The sequence below is a fragment of the Zootoca vivipara genome, chromosome 9 (genome assembly GCF_965207765.1).
Source record: "Zootoca vivipara chromosome 9, rZooViv2.hap1.1, whole genome shotgun sequence".
Lineage (NCBI taxonomy): Eukaryota > Metazoa > Chordata > Lepidosauria > Squamata > Lacertidae > Zootoca > Zootoca vivipara.
Window position 1 is genome coordinate 48,795,479 of NC_142592.1, and position 21,501 is coordinate 48,816,979.

The window sequence follows — 21,501 nt, forward strand, 5'->3', positions numbered from 1 at the left end:
CCCCATCCATAGGTAGGAGAAGAAGCCGGTGCGGGGAATTTCCTTCTTGCTTCCACGCCACAAATATCTCCAGCTGCCAGCTGGACTGCAGAGCTGAAGGGAAGTGTTCTCTGGCCTCTAACACTGGCCAGGGGACTCTGGAGGGCCACAGTCAGATAGTACCTTTTGCCTTCCAGGAAGAACATATTGGCATGGGTAGAGATCAGCTTGGCCCCATCCCCTCAGCCAACTGTTCTGGTACTTGCTTTTCTCTTTCTTCATCATTCCCTATTCATTTGTACCTTGTGTATTAGATTGCGAGCCTGTGGGCAGGAATTGGCTTATCTTCTAATACATGCGCTTAAGTGCCCAGGAAATTTTAGGTGCATTGTAAGTGCTAGTAATCAATCTGTATAACAGCAGCAGCATCAACAAATTAATGCCTGCCATATGCATCAAAATGAGATAGGAGCATTGCTTACCTGATTGGGTCCAGTGTGAGTGCACTCTGCATTTTTATCACACCCACCATTATTCTCCACACAGGGATTGATTTCTTTATGTGACAAACACAACAGAGGAAAAAAATGTGAGTACTATTCTGATTCTGAGGGGCACTGCCAAACGAAAGTTACTAGTTTCCAATAATTCTTTGCTTGCTGTTGCCCGCTAGGATCCCCCTTGGTTTGGCTACAAGTGTAAAATAAGATTATGGTATTTGTAGCAGTTTGTGATGGCAATGCTATACAGGCATACCTCAGTTTAAGTACGCTTCGGTTTGAGTACTTTCAGTTTAACTACTCCGCGGACCCGCCTGGAACGGATTAATCCACTTTCCATTACTTTCAATGGGAAAGTTCGCTTCAGGTTAAGTACGGACTTCCAGAACCAATCACACTCATACCTCGGGTTAAGTACGCTTCAGGTTGAGTACTCCACGGACCGTCTGGAACGGATTAATCCACTTTCCATTACTTTCAATGGGAAAGTTCACTTCAGGTTAAGTATGCTTCAGGTTAAGTACAGACTTCCGAAACCAATTGTGTACTTAAACCGAGGTACCACTGTACTCCTTTCCTTGAAGGAGCTAAAGGACTTGTAGCCAAATCAAAAATCTACAAGTTTTGTCAAATGTGCAAAGATTTTCTTATGCATGGAGATTTTATTTTTATTTTTACCTGGGGCCACTTTGAATCAAACCACCCTGCATGTGAATTATGAAGTGGTTCTGCCCTGTTAACACCTTCACTCTCTGAACACGTGAAACCATGTCTGCATGAATATACAAAAAATATTCCCAAGAGGTAAGGTTGTGACTCGTGACTCCTAGGCCCAGTCCAGAAAATCAGCAATCACCCTAATCTCCAAGCAGCTAACTGTCTTAAAAAACAAAAAACATTTATGGTTTACATGAGAATGTATCAATACTTACATTATGTAGTCATGCTGCCTATTTATCAGTCTCTTAAGATCTATATGTCACAAAACAAGCACTTACCAAAGCAGACTATCCCATCTCCAGTGTAACCTGCATTGCAAACACACACTCTGTTTCCTGGAGTGGTGCGTTTGCATTCTGCTTTGAGAGAACAACCTCCATTGCTGGTTTCACATGCATTGATAGCTGTAAAAGAACAAAAATATAAGGTATGCACCTATCTCTAGCCTTAATTTCTTTGCCTAACATTCCTAATAGAAATATTTCTGGTTCTTTCTTGAAAGAATATTTAACTATTTTTTTTTCAATTCTTTATAAATTTCTTCCTAAGAAATGTATGTGAAGTATGCAATGGTAGCTGGTAGACTCCTTATGGCGAAAAATTGGAAGAGCGACAAAGTACCTAGTAAAGAGGATTGGCTAATCAAATGGATAACACATCAAAATTTAGCAATAAAAGCCGGAGAAATAAAGGGGTTAAATGGGGAGAGAATGGGAAAAGATTGGGAAATGTTAAAACAATATTTAATGAAACAGGTAGAGTCAATCTCATAGCAGATGTGTGAAGGGCCCAAAAAATATCTAAAGGAAAGAAAAACTTAGTAAAGAGTATGCATTGTAACAAAGGTATATAAACAGAAATACAGGGGAGGGCTGGAAGTCACATGAGATGGAGGGGGTGGGGGTAGGGTGGAGGTGTTATTTTTGTATGTGTGTTTCCTTTTTTCTGTTGTTCGCTTTCTGGTTTTCAAACGTGATTATTTTGTATTTGGAGGAAATTCTATTTGTTCCATTTCTTTGCTTTTGATTTCTGCTTGACTTTTGTTTATGTCAGAAAATATGTTCTAAATAATAATAATAATAATAATAATAATAATAATAATAATTTATTTATACCCCACCCATCTGGCTGGGTTTCCCCAGCCACTCTGGGCGGCTTACAACAGAAAAATGAAATAAAACAATTAAACATTAAAAGCCTCCCTAAACAGGGCTGCCTTCAGATGTCTTCTAAAAATCTGGTAGCTGTTTTTCTCTTTGACATCTGATGGGAGGGCTTTCCACAGGGCAGGCGCCACCACCGAGAAGGCCCTCTGCCTGGTTCCCTGCAACTTGGCTTCTCGCAACGAGGGAACCGCCAGAAGGCCCTCGGTACTGGACCTCAGTGTCCAGGCAGAACGATGGGGGTGGAGATGCTCCTTCAGGTTCTGAGTTGTTTGATTAGTTCTATTTGATTTGTAATTTCAATAAAGTTTTAAAAAAGACTATAAGGTATGCAATCCTCAAGCCACTTTGGCTGCAATCCTCAAGCCACTTTGGGTGACTTCAAATAGCATGCAGTAACACACACGGGTTTGCCAGAAAAATACAACCATACAGTGGTTGATGTATGCTGTGTTTGCAGTTTGGGAAAGATGCTGGGAAAGAGAGCAGCACCGCTGGGTGCAGGCCCCCTCTGTGGGAACCTGATGTTGGATAGAACATTAGCTGCCTTGCTCTTTGCCTCTATTGACGTCCTACTATTTGTCAGGGCATGTGCAGAGTGCCCATTCAACACGGCAGCGGAGTGCTCCAATGGAACCAAAAAGCACCAGACAGTTTTAGGTAGGGCCAGTCTCTTTACTGACAGTTCCCACAGCTTTTAGGTTACGTACTGTTGTAGTAGTACAGACTAGGCTGGCCAAGAGCAAACTTGCTTCCAACACAAGTGGATTTATACTTTAGATTGTGCTGAGTTACTCTCACATGCTTAACTAGTTTCAGGTGCAAGACAAATTAGCCAGCACACCCAACTTAACCCTTTCCTGTCTTTCCCCCCTCTGCATGCATAGACCCTTATATAGCAACACTATTTGCATATTTGCAAATAAAGAAGTTAAACAAAGGGTCTGCTGGTTTCTCTTTAAGGTTTCCAGACTCAAAAGAGAGCAGGGCAATTAAAGGCACAGAAGTCCTGTCCTCTATTGAGTCTGGCAACCCTAGTCACACTTCTTTGAAATCTCTCAGCCCCACCCACCTCACAGGATGTCTGTTGTGGGGGAGGAGGGGAAAGGAGATTGTTAGCTGCTTTGAGACTCCTTCGGGTAGTGATAAAGCGGGATATCAAATCCAAACTCTTCTTCTTCTTCTTCTTCTTCTTCTTCTTCTTCTTCTTCTTCTTCTTCTTCTTCTTCTTCTTCTTCTTCTTCTCTAAAAAAAACCATTGTAACCTTCAGTGCTCTCCCCTCTGAAAGGAGTGCCATTCTGCTTCAGAAACTCCTCACCCCTCAAGGGAAAGGGGAGCAGACACCACACATGACCACTTGTGAGTGGAACAGTCCTATTCACTGAAACAAATGGTGGTGGGATCCAGAGGTTCCGGTATTTTCCCAGCCTCCTGCCCCACCAGTTTCTTGTGAATGGGAGGCACAGTGAATATGGTATGTCAAATGGAAAAGGACAAAGTCCACTTGCCTGTACAATATGTCCCGTTCCCTTTAAACCCTGCTGCACACTTGCAGTATGCTCTGCCATAGGAATTGAGAAGGCAGCTAAGATGGAAAAAGGAAAGTAAAACATTGAACCACTTATTTTGCAGCATCACCACTGCTTATTTCACACAATAATTTTTTCCCAAAAGGTTGACAGACCCATGAAAGCAGATGTAAAATCTCTACAACAATCTTTAGAAAGCTGTATTTTCTAAAAACGTAGCACGTGGGGCCAAAAGTCCAACCCTAACTTCATACACATTGTAGAATGTTTAACACAATTTTTGGTACAATATTCTCCAATGCATACCAAGCATATCATTTTATTTCTTTTACTTTGTTCAAAAGCATTTATATACTGCTTAATATTTCAAAAATCTCTAAGTGGCAAGTTAAATTATAAGCAGGCCAGTAGCTTGAAATTTTATGTAATCTAACCTCTTAGAGAACATTAAACTAGGACAATCAATTTCTAGTTGAGTTTTTTTTAAAAGGGTTAGGTATGTCAAATTAGAGTGCCTGAAACTTATATGTTGCAGTGGAATTATGACAATTTCTATGCCAATTGTTGGTAGTCCATATGCATTAACAGCATAAATTTGGATACTGTTCCTGTGAATGACTACTGCAAATCTCCTATGCTGGTTGGTGCCTATTTTTGCCAAGCCCCCACCCTCTGTTTCAATGTTTGTGCTATAGCTGCTGGAGAAAGGTGTTGTCTGAATGCAGCCTAAATATTATTAGATAAATTGCTGTCATACATACTTGGCACTGGTGTGGCAGGTACTGTTGCATTTATCACCTTTGATTTCTGCAGGAGGAAAGTGACTTTGTTAGTCAACAGTATACAATCCCAATTTACCCTGCTCATCAAAGAGGTTGATCTATGCTTGCAGAATGGCTGATGCACAGACCGCAGCAATGGCCTGATGCGCAGATCAATTCAGAACACATGCCATACTCTTTCTCAGAACTGCACTGAGTTCTTAAGGACAGTGTATATTTCATTAAAAAAATAAAAACAAAAATTATCTACCCAACCAGAAGACTAAAGCACTGAGAGACCTGAAACTCTAAACTTGTAGACAGTGTCTTGGAAGGAATTTTGATGAACTGCAGACAATGGGACCAGAAAGAGTGAAGGCCGAATTTCAGGGTCACATTCAGCTGGACCGAAAGAAAAGTGAACCTGAGCAGCTTCAGTGATGGTGCCTTCACTGCCTTGAGTTCTTGAGTTTTAAATTTGCAGCCGCAAATGGTAGCTCAGAGCGATGGAGAGCAATCACACTTACCTTCGTCGCATTTCACACCTCTCCAGCCAACTTCGCATTCGCAAGAGCCATCGCCTTTAATATCATCGTTGCATTTCCCATGGATGCAAGGACACTCTAAGTGCAGAGAGGTGATGTTGTAAGGACTGCCCCAGCAGTAACAACAACTGGACTATGAAGGGAGGTCGGCCTTAACGTATTATTCCGACTTCCTTTCTTGCCTTAACATACTCAAACAGGCATATTTGGCTCATATATTATATTTTGCAGATGCAAGAATCTTTCCCATAAAGCAGAAAACACTACTGTACCAATATAGCATCTCAAGTGTACCACGTTAAGATTTGTGTGATCAAGGGCTGCCTCTTTTCTTCAAAGCCACAGTAAGCTTTGAAGAACCACAGAGGTTCGCATTATGGCCACTTTTTGCATTTCAGTGGCCTCTGATGCAAAGTGACCTGATCTGAAGTCCCCAGGCTAACATGCAGGTTGGAATGTAATGATCACTCGCATTTTATACTACTCTTGAATTTTGTGACATGGTTCTTGGAACAACAACAAAACAGACCTAAATGTGTCTATTCCAAGTCAAAGAGAGCCAAGCAACTTAACTAGTTGTCTCAGTGGTCTGAAACCTGAAATACCTTGATCACAGCCGGTGCCATATTTGCCCTTGATACACTTTTCACAGGCTACTCCCTCGAATCCTGCTTCACACTCACAAGTACCATTGCCATTGAGGCCATCTAAGCAAATCCCATTTCCAAAGCAAGTGTTTCCAGCCAGTCCTGGACAAGGCTCGCACTGAGGGCCATAGAAGCCCGCACAACACTCCCTGAACTGAAAAAGAAACAAACAAGGCAAGGCAAATGCAATTGCATGTAAGAGAATAAAATAGAAGAGGTGCCATAAAGGGACTATGAATTAAGGCTGGAACTCTTGAGCTGCCTTATTTATAGTGTGCTACAGTCTAAAATCAGCCACAGAGGCCCTCCTCACAGACCCACAAGTGGGTACCATATTTTCCGTGTATTGGGCGAGGTTTATTGACTCAAAAATCACGTCAAAAAACTGGGGTTGTCCAATACACGGATAGTGCCATGGGGGCAGGGGGAGAAGCAGGGCACTGCCAGCTGGCCGTTTGGTGGGAGCGCAGCTCCCCCCGATGCCACAGTGAACGGGGAGTGATCTGGGCGGTGTTTCCTGCCTGCAGCTGCATGGGGGGAGAGATTCAACAACTTTGGGCCATCTCCCCTCATTTTCTTAAAATCGAGTCCCTAAAAATGGTGTGTGTGTGTCCTTATACATGGGGGCGTCCAGACCGATAAGTACGGTAATATGAGACAGGTGGGAATATGAGACAGGGCTTCTTCAGTGGTGGCCCCTCACATATGGAACTCTCCAAGGAGATAGGTTTGGTCCATTTTCTTTTAGGCAGGACCTAACAACTGCCCCCCCCTTTGGTTAGGGCAGCCAAACAACCTGCATTCGTATTGTTAATCTGATGACGCAGGCTAGTTTTGATTATGATACATATTTGTTTGTTTTTTGCAGCTCTGGTGGCTTTTAGATTTGGAAAATGTCTGATTTGTATGTGGTTTTAATTATTGGATTGGTGATGTTGTTGCTTTATGGCACAAGCAGCCAATATGATGCCCTGCAGATATTGTTGGATATTGTTTTTTCAACAACCCTTGGAGGGTTTCACATTGGCTACCCTATGGCACTTTGTTTTTGTTTTGTTTTTTCATACCAAGCTTCTTTGAAAGGACCATGCTCCTAAGAAATCACTTTAATAAAACAATTTCTCCCTATAAATACGATAGTCAGTTCTCAATGTTCTGTTTCTCTCCCACACCTCAACCCCCTTACATTCTATCACTGTCGTGATAGTATGACAGATATACTTTGGATGGTAAATAATACCCACAATTGTGCTTTTACTGCATTTTGGCTGGCATCCGTAGCGGAGGGACATTCTAGCGGAATGGAGATACAAGCAGCTCACTTTCTGGTATTTCTGTACAGAAGAAGTGGACAGATTTACACTTAAAACACTGCATCAAATTCAGCTAGTGAATATCCCCTGAAACATTTTTCAATGAAAAATGCTAATTGAACATGCCCAAATCCTATTAAAAACCAATGGTCAATTAGCACAAACGGGCAAAATAACCTGACTTCACAATAAGGCATTAACAAATGAATGTTGGAATTATTTCTCTTGAACTGAATACATATACAAAGTTTAGAAATTTGGGAGAAAATCCAGCTCCTCCTGTAAATTCAGAGGTCACAATGAAGTTTGTTTATTATGTCCTATGGATTCTGCAACCACAGGAGGGGGTGGATTGTGTTCTACAGGTTATATCCTATGCTAGTCATACTAAGGAGTAGACCCCGACCCCCCCCCCACAGCAGGGGTAGAGAACCTGTACCCTCTATATGCTGCCAGATTCCTGTGAGTCCTAGCATGAACAAATCGACAAGGCCATGTGTGTTGTAGTCAGTAACAGTTCCGTGGGGTGGGGGCACTCAGCTGACGTCCTGTCACTGATTGTGGCTTACTGTGAGGGAGAGGGGTGAGGTGGCAGCAAGGTCAAGGGCCAGATTGGGTTTGCCACTGCGCTTGTGCTGTGCTAACCTCACCGTCACACATCTCTCCCTCCCGGGAAGCCGTAGTGGCAACAGTGATGGGAGGTCAGGCAAGTGCCGTCATCCACTGCTGATTGCAATCCACCAACATCTGGAGGAGCATAAGTTCCTTACTACTTATTTATAGCAATTTAATTCTAAAATATTTACCAGTGGTGTAGTTCCAATAGGACAGCTAGGTATGGCCAAGCACGACAAACACTTTCCCTTGAAAACAAAGCAAACACATTTTTTCTCAGAGGAAGAGACCATGATATATACTTGTGCAGGCCTAGGCACGTCACAAATGCCTTAAGAGTGCAGAGGGTTGGCACCGTCTATTTTTATCCAAATGAACCTTTGGGTGTACATTGACAATTTCCCCCGATTTCATTAGTGCTTCCACAATTGTTCCCTACAGTTACATGTTGCATGTTATAACAATGGTAGCCTGGCACCATTTAATTTATTCATCTCTAATCATCGACCATTTGGGTAAAAACCAGAAGAGGGAAAATGAAGGATATCGAGAGCCCAAATGTGCCATTTCAATCCTTGATCGGCCATGAAACTCACCTGGTGCACTGCCTATAAACCTAATATTCCTCACAGGGTTGTTCTAAGGATAAACTTTGGAGGCAGGAGTTATATAAGCTGCCCTGAGCACCTTGCAAAAAAGGTGGAATAAAAATGGCACAGCAAATATATTTAAACAAAGAGCTGCAAACTTGGGAGTTTACTTGCAATGAAATTGACTCATTGGTTGATTCACTTGCAAGTAGTTTGAAATGGCAAACTAGAGACCCTACTTGCAAGTAACTATACTAGCTTGACTTTTAACTTGCAAACTTGAAGGGGGCAAACGTTTCTTTTGTATGCCATCTTGAGTTTATGTTGGAAGCAGCCTTCTATGTTCAAACCCTGCTGCAGCAGCCACAACTACTAGTAAAAGCAAGTATCTATGCCTAGGCACCATCTCCTACATCCAGTAGAAATAGGGGGAAAGTAGGGAAGATCTTAGGGACTCGGGTGGCACTGTGGTCTAAACCACTGAGCCTCTTGGGCTTGCTGATCAGAAGGTCAGCGGTTTGAATCTCTGCGACAGGTTGAGCTCCTGTTGCTCGGTCCCAACCTAGCAGTTCGAAAGCACACCAAAAAGTGCAAGTAGATAAATAGGTACTGCTCCGGTAGGAAGGTAAACAGAAAAACTGTCTGTGGACCAACGCTGGCCCCCTCGGCCAATAAAGTGAGATGACCGCCGCAACCCCAGAGTCGCCTGCGACTGGACTTAACTGTCAGGGGTGCTTTACCTTTACTTTTTTTTTAGGGAAGATCTTTGTCCGAGACCCTGAACAACACTGGGATGGATTGATCAATGGCCTGATTTAGCAAAAGCCAGCTTCACATAGTACCATATAGATATTTCTACTTGTCAGATCACTAAAGATGTATAAAACCAGATCAAAGGTTGTAGGGTTAAATTAGTCAATGTATGTTAATGGACTGTATTGCATTCTAACAAACTGCCAAGTGAAGACTTATTTTCCTGGAGGACTCGTTGAATAAAGATATGTTCTAGATATTAATTATTCTTCTTTTTTAAAAAAGTGCAAACACATCTAATGTATATAAATGTATCTAATGTCTAATGTACACAAACACATAATATATACCATACACAGAAAGGCACTTACAGGTACTAGCACAGTATTGTTGGTATCACATCTGTTCTTCTGGATTTCCATTACCCTTTCCAGTCCATGAATTATTCCTTTATCAGTTGCAACATTTGGGTAACTTAAGGGCGCCTCATTTATGTAGAGCTGCACACAATAGGTTATCAGTTCAGTACACACCAGGCGGACATACTTAAAGGATAATTTGTTGCATTAACTTTTACACAGCAAATATTATCTTGCTATTCCAGTAACTGTAATAAAAGGCACTGCAGAGGAAAGAATTGAAGTGTGCAGTTGAAAAAGGTCTCACGTTGCACATTAAGGGCTGTAGCTCAGAGAGAGCATGCAGAGGGCCCCAGGACCAGTCTGCAACATCTCCAAATAGGGCTGGAAGAGACCCTTGTCTGAAATCTGGAGAGCCACTGCCAGTCACTGTAGAAAATATTGAGCTAGATGGACCAATTGTCTAACTCGTATAAGGCAGCTTCCTATGTACCCAATTCATCTTGTTTCCCAAAGACCTTCCAACTCTGTTATCTTTAAACATATGACTCTAGTTTCGTGCATATCACTGTACATCAATCTGCACTGGCTGGCTGTGGGTGTGCAACTGTTTGCCGGACTGTCCATACTACTCAGCAGCAGATTGGGGTGCTACTGGTCTCCTGACCTCCAGTTGGTTACATTGCTGCTGCTGCTCATTGGGAAATACAGTGAAGGGGCACTTACCTCCTGGAAAGTGGCAGTGATGTGACTGATTAAAGGTCAGGTGAGTGACAGCAGCTGAACACACCTGCTGCTATTGATTCTACTCTTACCTTTGCCCCTTTCCCATTATTTCTTTCTCAAAACTAAGCAGTGCAATCCTATACCTGCCTACTCAGAAGTAATCCCAATTGTGTTCCCCAGTAAGTTTATACAGAATTGCAGCCTAAGTGGCTAATTCTGATTTGTACAACTGAATAAAGCAAAGGAAAATTGTAAGTAGCTTGAATAAACTGTTCATTTCACTTTAAGAAGGCATTTATCTACCAGAGTTTCCCAAACCTGGGTCTCCTCTAACTAGCAGGATCAGCAGTCAGGCATGATGGGAACTGTAGCCCTCAAATAGCTGGAGACCCAAGTTTGGGAAACCCTGAATACTATCCAGAAAAGTCAGCATCCCAAGAAAAATGCAGCTTCATACTTGCAACAACAGAGACCTTAAAACAGTTGACTCTAGTCAACGCCAGAAGTTAATGTTGATTCATTTGCTCTTAATCCCAATTTCTGAACTTTAACTCAAGTTCTTAGTTCAGCACTTAATGCATATGATTAATGTTTACATATGGTGAAAGGCCTCATTAGCTAGGAATGTAAATACCATTATACCAATGAGTAAGCTTCACTAATGTAAATTTATGATCCAGATCATTGAAAGCAATGGAGCTTCTACATTCAGTTATCCAGATGCAAATCTTTTTCCGGATGAGGTATTCAGATAAGCAGGCAGTACCAAAAGCCATAATAATTATCAACAGGGTTTATACAAAGTACCTGGCCATCATGAATGATGAATCCCACCCTAAAGGACAATCCAAGCATGGTTTCCTTGAACATCCCATTATGCATTTCATTCTTCAGCAGCTTCTCCTCTAAAATAACATGGTATCGGATCTGGTTTTCATCCTGCAGATTAAATTGATAATTTATGTTACAAACTTGAGCAAGGTATGGACTTCCAAGCTTTCTGTGACAAAAACAGAGGCCAGCAGCAACCAGTAGACAAAGGATTTTATTATCAACTAGTATCTTGAAGCCCGTTAAAAATAACGGGTGCTAGAACATATGTGGTGAAACATATGTTGTGGAACATATGTAGGTAGGTATGACTGAACTGGGGAAGTGGGTAGCCTTGAGGCACCACAAAAAAGCCCTTTTGGCATGATGGCTTCACAGCAGGGAAGCACAGGAGCAGTGAAAGGATGACAACTTTTTTTTGCAAGGGAGGAGAGTCATGGGGGGGGGGGGCTGATGCAGCCTGCCAGCTAGCCGTCTTTGAGCTGGAGGCCCTAAACAGGAATGCCTGGGGTTAGGGACCCACAACAATCCCTTGAAGGTAGGGGTGGGGAACCTGACAAATACGTTCTCTGGGGGGAAAGGTGGGCAGGGCCAAACCATTCCCCCTTCTTACACACACACACACACACACACACACACACACACACACACACACACACCTCTCTCTTAGCCCTGAGCTCCATAGGTAGAACATGATACTCTTCCTCTCAGGGTTTTGGGTTCGATCCCCACGTTGGACAAAAGATTCCTGCACTGCATGGAAGGGTACTACAGGGCTCTCCAGGTCCCTTCCAGCTCTATAATTCTGATTCTCTCTCTCTCTCTCTCTCTCTCTCTCACACACACACACACAAACACACACACACACACAGCAATCTCACACAGTCTAAAACCTGAGCTAGAGTGCAAGAATATGCTGGGGGTGAAATGGGGGGAATAGAGAGGTGCTTAAGAGCTGTAGATTCTTATCCCTTGGGGCTGAGTGCAGGAAGGGTCGAGTTCATGCCCCAGAGAGTTATAGGTAAGGGCTGGTGTTAGCGCAGGGGAAATGCCATGGGTAGCATGGAGACAGGATTCAAAGAGCGCTGCAGGCAAGAGCTGGAGAGGGTGCTTGCTGGGAGAGCCACCTCAGGCACCGTATTTGCGCCTCAAACAATGCCTACCTATAGTGTGGTGGGGAGGGGGGCCTTCAGGCAAAGCAGGCAAGGCGAGAGAGGGAGAGGAAAGCACCCCTTTCTGCGCAAGGTGGTAGGGGCTTGTGGAAACGCAGGCTTTCTGGAGGAGCTTGTTTCTGCGAAGGGAAGCCGGCGCGCGCGGGAAAGCTCTCCATGGGAGGCTGCAAGGCAAAAAGCAGCGAGCGCCTAGAGCTCTCTCTCTCCCGGTCTCTCTCTCTCATTCTCCAGGGGAGGCTGGGCTGGGGGAGGGGCAGGGGTGGGTAGAAAGCGGAAAAGCCTTTCTATGAGCTGCCTGGTGCAGCCAGGCTGCTGCTGCTGCCGCCACTGCTCCTCCTAACCTCCCTCTCTGCGCTCGGCTGCTGCGTCTGGGAGGAGAAGGGGAGGGCAGCCTTCTGAAGCCCGCTTCCTCCCGAGTAGACCTGCCCGGCGGGGTGCAGAGAGGGCCGAGAGAAAGAGAGAGACTATTGAGTCTTTCCCTGACTGTCAACTGTATTTCTTACATCTGCAGCAGTTGATTTTAATGTATCTTGCTATGTTGCAAACTGTGCTGTGCTGAGCGCCTCACTCCCCCTCACTAAGGTGGGAGCGGAGGCAAGGTGCCGTCAGCGAGCTCCGTGGTGGCTGCTTATGTCCTCCCTCGTGTTCGTTGGCTGTGTGGGCTAAGGGGCTGCGGCTTCTCTAACGGCAATGCGAGAGGCGAGGGCGAGGGCAAGCGGCGGTTGGCGGGGGGGGGAGCGTGTGTGTGTGTGCGCGCGGGTGCAGTCTCTCCGTCCAATCCCTGTGTCTCTGGGGGACATGCGCAGTGACCCAGGGACACACGGGACAGCTTGGACGCAGGGACAACTTGGACATTATTATATAGGATTAGCTGTAGGTTGGAGCCAGACGATATATGTTTTAGACAGTGGCTGCCGGGACCATATAACACTGGTCCTAAAGGGTCTTCTCTGGCTCCCAGTATGTTTCCTAGCACAATTCAAAGTGTTGGTGCTGACCTTTAAAGCCCTGAATGGCCCCAGTCCCGTATACCTGAAAGAGCATCTCCACCCCCATCATTCAAGCCCGGGCATTGAGGTCCTCCTCTGAGAGTCTTCTGCTGGTTCCCTCACTGAGGTAAGTGAAGTTACAGGGAATCAGGCAGAGAGCTGTCTTGGTAGTGGCGCCCTCCCTGTGGAACGCCCTCCCTTTAGATGTCAAGGAAATAAACAACTATCTGACTTTTAGAAGACATATGAAGTCAGCCCTTTATCTGGAGGTTTTTAATGCTTGATGTTTTTATTATGTTTTTAGATATGTTGAAAGCTGCCGAGAGTGTCTGGGGAAAGCCAGCTAGATGGGCAGGATATATATATGAAAAATTACTATTATTATTAAAATTATTAACAGTGGCATGAAACAGGTATGATTTCGAATGGTATGAACGTGTATCCCATCAGTGTACGGTAAATTTGTAGGGCAGAAAGTGAGGAGGAATTAAAGAACCTTTTAATAAGGGTGAAAGAGGAGAGCGCAAAATATGGTCTGAAGCTCAACATCAAAAAATCTAAGATCATGGCCACTGGTCCCATCGCCTCCTGGCAAATAGAAGGGGAAGAAATGGAGACAGTGAGAGATTTTACTTTCCTGGGTTACATGATCACTGCAGATGGTGACAACAGTCACGGAATTAAAAGACGCCTGCTTCTTGGGAGAAAAGCAATGACAAACCTAGACAGCACCTTAAAAAGCAGAGACATCACCTTCCCGACAAAGGTCCGTATAGTTAAAGCTATCGTTTTCCCAGTACAGTAGTGATGTATGGAAGTGAGCGCTGGACCATAAAGAAGGCTGATCGCCGAAGAATTGATGCTTTTGAATTATGGTGCTGGAGGAGACTCTTGAGAGTCCAATGGACTGCAAGAAGATCAAACCTATCCATTCTTAAGGAAATCAGCCCTGAGTGCTCACTGGAAGAACAGATCCTGAAGCTGAGGCTCCAATACTTTGGCCACCTCATGAGAAGAGAAGACTCCCTGGAAAAGACCCTGATGTTGGGAAAGACTGAGGGCACAAGGAGAAGGGGACGACAGAGGACAAGATGGTTGGACAGTGTTCTCAAAGCCACCAACATGAGTCTGACCAAACTGCGGGAGGCAGTGGAAGACAGGAGTGCCTGGCGTGCTATGGTCCATGGGGTCATGAAGAGTCGGACACGACTAAATGACTAAACAACAAAACAACAAATTCTGCTTCTTAAACCTGCAAACCCCATTTGACTATCTGCACTAGGGGAATGAGTGCGCACACAATGGATAATTAATAATAATAATAATAATAATAATAATAATAATAATGGCATAGGCAGGCTCTGCTCACAGCCCCTGTTATGCAGAGATAAAAGTGTAGAAGAATCAGCAAAGGTTCACATAAAATAGGCACCCCCAAACTCCAGGTGTTTGGGACTACAATTCCCATCATCCCTGACTGGTCTTGTTAGCTAGGGATGATGGGAGTTGTAGTCCCAAAACATCTGGAGGGCTGAGTTTGGGGATGCCTGACATAGAAGAATGTATATTACACCACAGCACTTCCTTTAAGTGAGCAGCCTTTTTGCATTTTCAGTTTTTTCTTAAAGCACCAACCACGCAGCAAGAGAAACTGTTGAAGATACGCCCCAATAAAAAGTTTGGAAACCAATACATACCAAGGTGGTTAACTGTTTATTCTTGAGGTAGGTTTCAATGGCACTGTTGCTTGGGGCAAAAATGGTATAAGTGGTAGCAGCTTCTATTTCACTTGCCAGATTATATTGCTGTTGTAAAGAGAGAAATGTGTTGTTACCTATTATGATCTGCATGGCAGTTCAAACAAAAGCATGGATACATACAGCAATGCATGGCACTTCTCAAAAAGGCATGAATACTTACAATAACGTAACCCCTGAAAATGGAGTAATCTGGCATCTGTTCTAAGCGGGCAAGCAGTTTGGGCAATGTGCCACTGACTCCCCGAAGGGGTGTCAGAACCTGCAAACAAAAAACACAAGGCCAATTTTAAACAGCAGGCACAGTAACGCAAAGCATTTAAAACAATATCAACAATATAAAAACAAAATAATTTAGAGAAACTGTATTTCCCCCCCAGTTACAGGTAGGTAGCCGTGTTGGTCTGATGTAGTCGAAACAAAATAAAAAAATACCTTCCAGTAGCACCTTAGAGACCAACTAAGTTTGTCATTGGTATGAGCTTTCTTCAGAGGTATCTGAAGAAGTGTGCATGCACATGAAAGCTCATGCCAATGGCAAACTTAGTTGGTCTCTAAGGTGCTACTGGAAGGAATTTCTTTATTATTGTATTCTTTCCATTTTACGTGATGTTAAGTGGCAAATCTAGAGGGAGGGAGGGAGAAAAACACCAACTCAATATTTAAAAAAATTAATATTTTTTTACCTCAGTTTTCTAACTATTAATAATAAGGAAGCAAATACCTTGTCAATTACATGTATAATCCCATTTGTTGCTGCAATATCACCTGCTACGATGTTGGCTCCATCAACAGAAAAATTCTGGAAAGCAAGGGGGGGAGGGGAAACCATTTAAACAAAACAACCAGCTTTCGAATAAGGGACACGGGTAGCGCTGTGGGTTAAACTTCAGAGCGTAGGGCTTGCCGATCAGAAGGTCGGCGGTTCGAATCCCCGCAACGGGGTGAGCTCCCATTGCTCTTGGAAAACTCCCTGGATTTTACCCCTCCTCCCGCCCACAGAGCCTTTGCCAAGCATTTTCCAAAACGATATGAGACATGAAACACAATTGAAATTCTCACGTCTCCATATTTTGTGATGTAGTTCTCCAATCAGTGTTTACAAACATTCACATATTAGGGGAAATTGTGTATTCAGATGAATACACATACAGTAGTGAAAATACTGTGCAGAAATGCATTCTACTAGGAGAAATTGCCTGCAAAAGTGTGTGACTAGTCAGAATTACATACAAAAATGCATTTATTGAGAAAAATTCACATTGAAATTCTTCAATGAAGATTCTTTTTTATTTTTTATTTTTTTAAAAAAAGCAGATCGCTGCAGAAATGTGGAGAACTGAAATTCAGATTGGAAAAATGAGAAACAGAGAACAGGAACTGACAGCCCCTTCCAAACCTACGACTAGATAAAAATTACACTCCTACTGTTTGAGGCCCATACTAATGAGTTCTTATTCCCTTGCTCATAACTGGTATATTTAAATACAAGATGATATCTGATTAGCATATTTCTCTTGGCACACACAAGAACAGCCTGTGAGTTGAGAGTACCGGTGAACTTACTCCACTTTCTTTGGACAAAGCCAGGAAGTTTCCAAGCAGAGATGTTGCCAGTCCATCGGATGATGACAAGGTTTGGAGGTCAGAGACTGTGTATGCTCCCTGTAATACGTGGTGCCTAACAGAAACGCAAAATAGGTTCAAAAGACATGAAAGTTATGGCTGCTCAGATTTCCTTACAACAGAAACACGAATCTCTTCCAAACACCATTTGAGCCAGGAGCAATTAATATGTTAATAGGTTCAGAGGTGCTTCCCTTTCCTACACAGCTGCTGGCAAGTTGTTTCCTGGAACTATTTGGGAGGGGCCAATTACATAGTTCCCAATCTTTCTCCATGCCACCTGAGAGATGGAGACTCTGCTGGTCCTCCACATGCCGTTGGGAGTTCAGTGACTCTCACCTGCCTATTGGCTACATTGGCTGGGGCTGATGGGAAATGGAGTCCAACTGAATCAGAGGGGCCCCATCTTTGGTATAAACAATGCAGGTGAGCGGCTTCCTTGCCATTGCTGTTAATATATAGATTGCTTTTCAGTCAGGAGGCTAACAAAGCTGAAAGCTGAACAATACTCCTCCAACTTTCATAGTTGTGTAGAAGATAGTTGCTATGTTTATTTCAGCATTGGAAACCAGACTCACTTCTCTGATTGTGGAGAAGATGGAGCAGCTATTGCATAACCAGTGGATATATGGCGGTTGCATTGTCATTATGGATGTAGAAGGAGTTGTGTCCTGGATTCAAATCAAGACACCAGTGAAAACTCATTTGAAGAAGGAGGCCCTTGCCTCAACCACAAAAAAATCACAGGATCCAGGACAGGTATTAGGGGCTGGAAGACTGGTACAGAAGGGGTTGTGGGTATTTTGGGTAGTTTTCTTAGGGGAATTAATATTTTTTTAGCACTAGCTCTGATCATGCCCCTTGGTACAAAAGGCTATCACACAATAATTAAGGAGACAATTCCGGTAAAGGATAAAGTACTTTATAAAAGCATTTAAATGGAATGGCAAGGATGAAAAAAATGTTTGACATACTTTATTAGAGTTTGGATGTTGTTTTTTGACATCCAGAAATTTCTCTCCTCTTGGTCCATGTTTCGAATTGCTTGCTGAGAAGGCACAAGGAGGGTTAGATTTGCTGTGTCTGCCAGTAATGTCTTCACTGCAGCTGCCTAAATCACAAGACAAAACACATTGCCATTAGTTTGTTAATACTGTACGCTCTTCTATAGACCAGCATCAGTCTTTGGCTGTTGCCAACAGTGGAAGGACTTCATCTTCTGAAAAGGAGTCTAGTTATCAGGTTCAGAAAAGGGCATGCAAAATCAACCGTGGGATGGAGTAACTTCCCTATGAGGAATGTTAGATTTTTGTTTTAATTTTGAAAAAGGTAAGAAGGGACATGATTGAGGTGTATAAAATTATGCATGGTGTGTGGAGAAAGCAGAAATACATTTTCCTCCCTCTCTTATGATACTAGGACTCATGGACATCCAGTTAAGCTGAATGTTGGAAGAATCAAGAGGACAGGCAAAAGGAAGAGCTCCTTCACACCCACAAAAAGTAGTGATGGCCACCGACTTGGACGGCTTCTAAAGAGGATTAAACAAGATTCATGGAAAATAAGGCTATCAGTCGCTACTGGGCTAGCCATTGTGGCAATGATCTACCTCCACTGTCTGAGGCAGTAGGCCTCTGAATGCCAGTTGCTAGGAACCACAAGTGGGGAGAGGGCTGTTGTGCTCAGGTCCTGATTTCGGGCTTCCCATTCGTATCTGCTTGGACACTCAGAGAACAGGATGCTGAACTACGTAGATGACCTGATCCATAAGGCTCTTCCATTGTTCATGAGCAAACAAACAGTTGCAACCCAGAGGCTGGCTGAGGGGGCCTTTGAAATGCGCATAATTGCTGTCCCATCGGTGGGACATCACTGAGGAAAGCTCTACTGATGCAGATATACTACGCGTAATGGGAGGACAACATTTGTATCTCTAAGATGCAAAATCTCCTTGTTTCCCTGACATGGCCCTATAGCTGGCATAGTAAATTTCCCCCTCACTGGTGTTAATAGGGGCCAAATGGGGAAATTAATGTTTGCCTGGGGAGGGGTGTGTGTGAAGCGACCCCCTCCTGTCCTGACTGCACCTCGTGCCAGTAGGGTATAGGAAGTGGCAGCAGCTGTGCCACAGATTCTCTCACCGCCCACCCTCCACAGGAATTGCTCTGGTCATGTCTTTCGATATATTTTTAGAAGAGGTACTCACACCAACCCACTCATTAAATCCAGCTGCTTCCGAGAGAGAAGACAATTCCTGAGCAGAGAGAGAAAGAAAGATAAATGACATGTACAGATGGCCCACAGTTTAGTGGATGAGCCCATGCTTTCCAAGCACATAGTCTTACTTTCAAGTCCCTGGCATCTCCTGTTCTGCAACAATGGAATATATTGCATCTCATTTGTATGAAGATGTAAGATGGCAGCTGGTATATTGCTAATGCTTCATCTGCAATATGTTTTTCTATACAGTGGTACCTCTACTTACGAATAACTCTACTTACGAATAACTCTACTTACGAATGGAGCTCCGTCCGCCATCTTGGATGAGGTTTAGATAGGATTTTTTCTACTTAAGAATTTTTCGATAGGGTTGCTTCGACTTATGAATTTTTCCTCCCAATGCATTCCTATGGGATTCGACTTACAATTTTTTTCGACTTACGAATGTGCGTTCGGAATGCATTAAATTCGTAAGTAGAGGTACCACTGTAGTTAATAGTTGCTGTGAATTAACCTGAGCCATACCCTCGTTTCATGTATACAAACATTTTGTGATGGTAGGTGGAACCCTATTGGTACTGTAAATTCGCTTTTGCAGTTCTTCTCCCAGATTTTATATACCGTATATGTGAGTTAACATGGTAGTTATTGAAAATAGCTATACCTGTTGTGGTGCTCGTTGTATTCATTTTTAGGATGTATTGCATGTACTTAAGATCTGATAAAGGCAATTAAATTTAATATTATCACCTTGCTCTTAATTGACATGATACTGTTTCCTGGCAAATAAAGCATAAAAACAGTGAGTATAAACTTCCTCTAAGAAGGGGTATTTGTGCCAGGTGCCTCTGTTACATGGTGGCATTTGCAATGTGGAAGCTGAGATATTGGTCACAATCATTTAGGCAAGTGTTAGGTTCCTACGCACCTCTGCAGCATTTCCATAGCATATGCTGCCGTCCCCCTCATAGCCCTTCGAACACACACATTCCCAGACTCCAGAAGATGTGAGCTGACAAACAGCCTGTTAGAACAGGAAAATAAATAATCAAACACCTAGCCACCTGTGTATTCTTTCCAATGCAATATGGTTTTGCAGCATTAAAGGTGGGGCCCTAATTGCTATAAAATAATAATAATAATAATAATAATAATAATAATAATAATAATAATATATTATTTTCCCCAGCCACTCTGGGTGGCTTCCAATAAAACATTAAAATACAGAAATCAAACATTAAAAGCTTCCCTAAACAGGGCTGCCTTGAGATGCCTTCTAAAGGTCTGATAATTGTTGTTCTCTTTGACCTCTGGTGGGAGGGCATTCCAAAGGGTGGGTGCCACTACCGAGAAGGCCCTCTGCCTGGTTCCCTGTAACTTGGCTTCTCGTAGCAAGGGAACCGCCAGAAGACCCTCGGCACTGGACCTCAGTGTCCGGGCAGAATGATGAGGGTGGAGATGCTCCTTCAGGTATACTGGACCGAGGCCGTTTAGGGCTTTAAAGGTCAGCACCAACACTTTGAATTGTGCTCAGAAACGTACTGGGAGCCAATGTAGGTCTTTCAGGACCGGTGTTATGTGGTCTCGGCGGCTGCTCCCAGTCACCAGTCTAGCTGCCGCATTCTGGGTTAGTTGTAGTTCTGAACAAATTTCTTCTGAACAAATACTTCAAGTACACTTTTGGGTGCTTCCAGACTGTTTTGCAGGAAGGATTCAAGTGCATACTGGAACTTTAGTTTTGCATTGTTACAGTGGGCTAAACGATTCTGTCACCCTAGTGCAACAGGCTCACTTTAAAGAAGAACCTGGCATTTTGCAGTTTGGAAAGTGACAAGGAAATGCATTGAAAAGTGTGTGGTAAACAAATTAATACCAGGAAGACCAACACCCAACAAACAAATCAGAATAAATGCAAACTAATGTTCATTGTTGTGTAACTGCCCACAAACAAGTTGGAACAAATGTTCAGTAAACATTATAACCTCTGCATAAGCTTTGTGGAAGAAAATCAAGATGAATACTTTAAAAAAAGAAGATATTTAGAGGTGACCTTTGCTTACGTCATAGCTGCCAAGTTCTCCCTTTTTTTAAGGGAAATTCCCTTATGCTGAATAGGCTTCCTCGCGAGAAAAGGGAAAACTTGGCAGCTATGGCTTACGTGCCAGTGAAATCAACTAATTAACATCTAGTGTACAGTTATCTACATGGGAAGCAAAGCCACTGTAAAGTAAATCCTTTTAATTCAAATACACTAATTAAGGTGTTAGTTGCAAGAATTATTCAGCTAATGCTTAGAGCTCTATTATAAGATTGGGAGGGGAGGAATAATCAGCCTCTGTTGTGAAAGCCACTGTTCTGTTTTGTCTCAACAGAGTCTGCACAGAAGTACTCAGTGAATTATTATTCGTTTGCCCTGCTCTTTGGATAACAGTGGTTAATTTAGGGCTACTGCAAGTGTGGCATTCATCATATATTGGTAATACCTCTGTACAAAGTGCAAGAGAGGGAGGTGACCTGTCAGATAAATTTTAAGTGAGACTTTTCTATTGCCACTTGATAAACAAGAAGGGAAGGTGGTGAGGCTGAGTTCAAGGACTTGTGTGGTTTGCAGAGTTGGCGGGAGGCAATCTAGACCACATCAGGCTCCTGAATGTTTTTGTTTAGAATATAGCTTGCTTTGACCAAGCCCAATTTGATATCAAACC

At 43.2% G+C, this 21,501-nt stretch overlaps 1 protein-coding gene across 1 annotated transcript in view; it reads right to left on the bottom strand.

Annotated features, from left to right (window-relative positions):
- STAB2 (stabilin 2) overlaps positions 1-21,501 on the bottom strand; it is an 88,643-nt gene that overhangs the window by 35,014 nt on the left and 32,128 nt on the right. The window contains exons 27-43 of the mRNA XM_060279901.2: positions 19,725-19,820; positions 18,783-18,830; positions 17,551-17,687; positions 16,517-16,631; positions 15,675-15,752; positions 15,114-15,212; positions 14,891-14,998; positions 11,009-11,140; positions 9,488-9,616; positions 7,965-8,021; positions 7,090-7,179; positions 5,804-5,999; positions 5,181-5,276; positions 4,654-4,699; positions 3,872-3,948; positions 1,478-1,603; positions 462-535 (exon numbers count right to left, since the gene is read on the bottom strand). Coding sequence (XP_060135884.1) covers positions 462-535; positions 1,478-1,603; positions 3,872-3,948; positions 4,654-4,699; positions 5,181-5,276; positions 5,804-5,999; positions 7,090-7,179; positions 7,965-8,021; positions 9,488-9,616; positions 11,009-11,140; positions 14,891-14,998; positions 15,114-15,212; positions 15,675-15,752; positions 16,517-16,631; positions 17,551-17,687; positions 18,783-18,830; positions 19,725-19,820 — 1,704 coding nt within the window. The remainder of the gene's footprint in view (positions 1-461; positions 536-1,477; positions 1,604-3,871; positions 3,949-4,653; positions 4,700-5,180; positions 5,277-5,803; positions 6,000-7,089; positions 7,180-7,964; positions 8,022-9,487; positions 9,617-11,008; positions 11,141-14,890; positions 14,999-15,113; positions 15,213-15,674; positions 15,753-16,516; positions 16,632-17,550; positions 17,688-18,782; positions 18,831-19,724; positions 19,821-21,501) is intronic.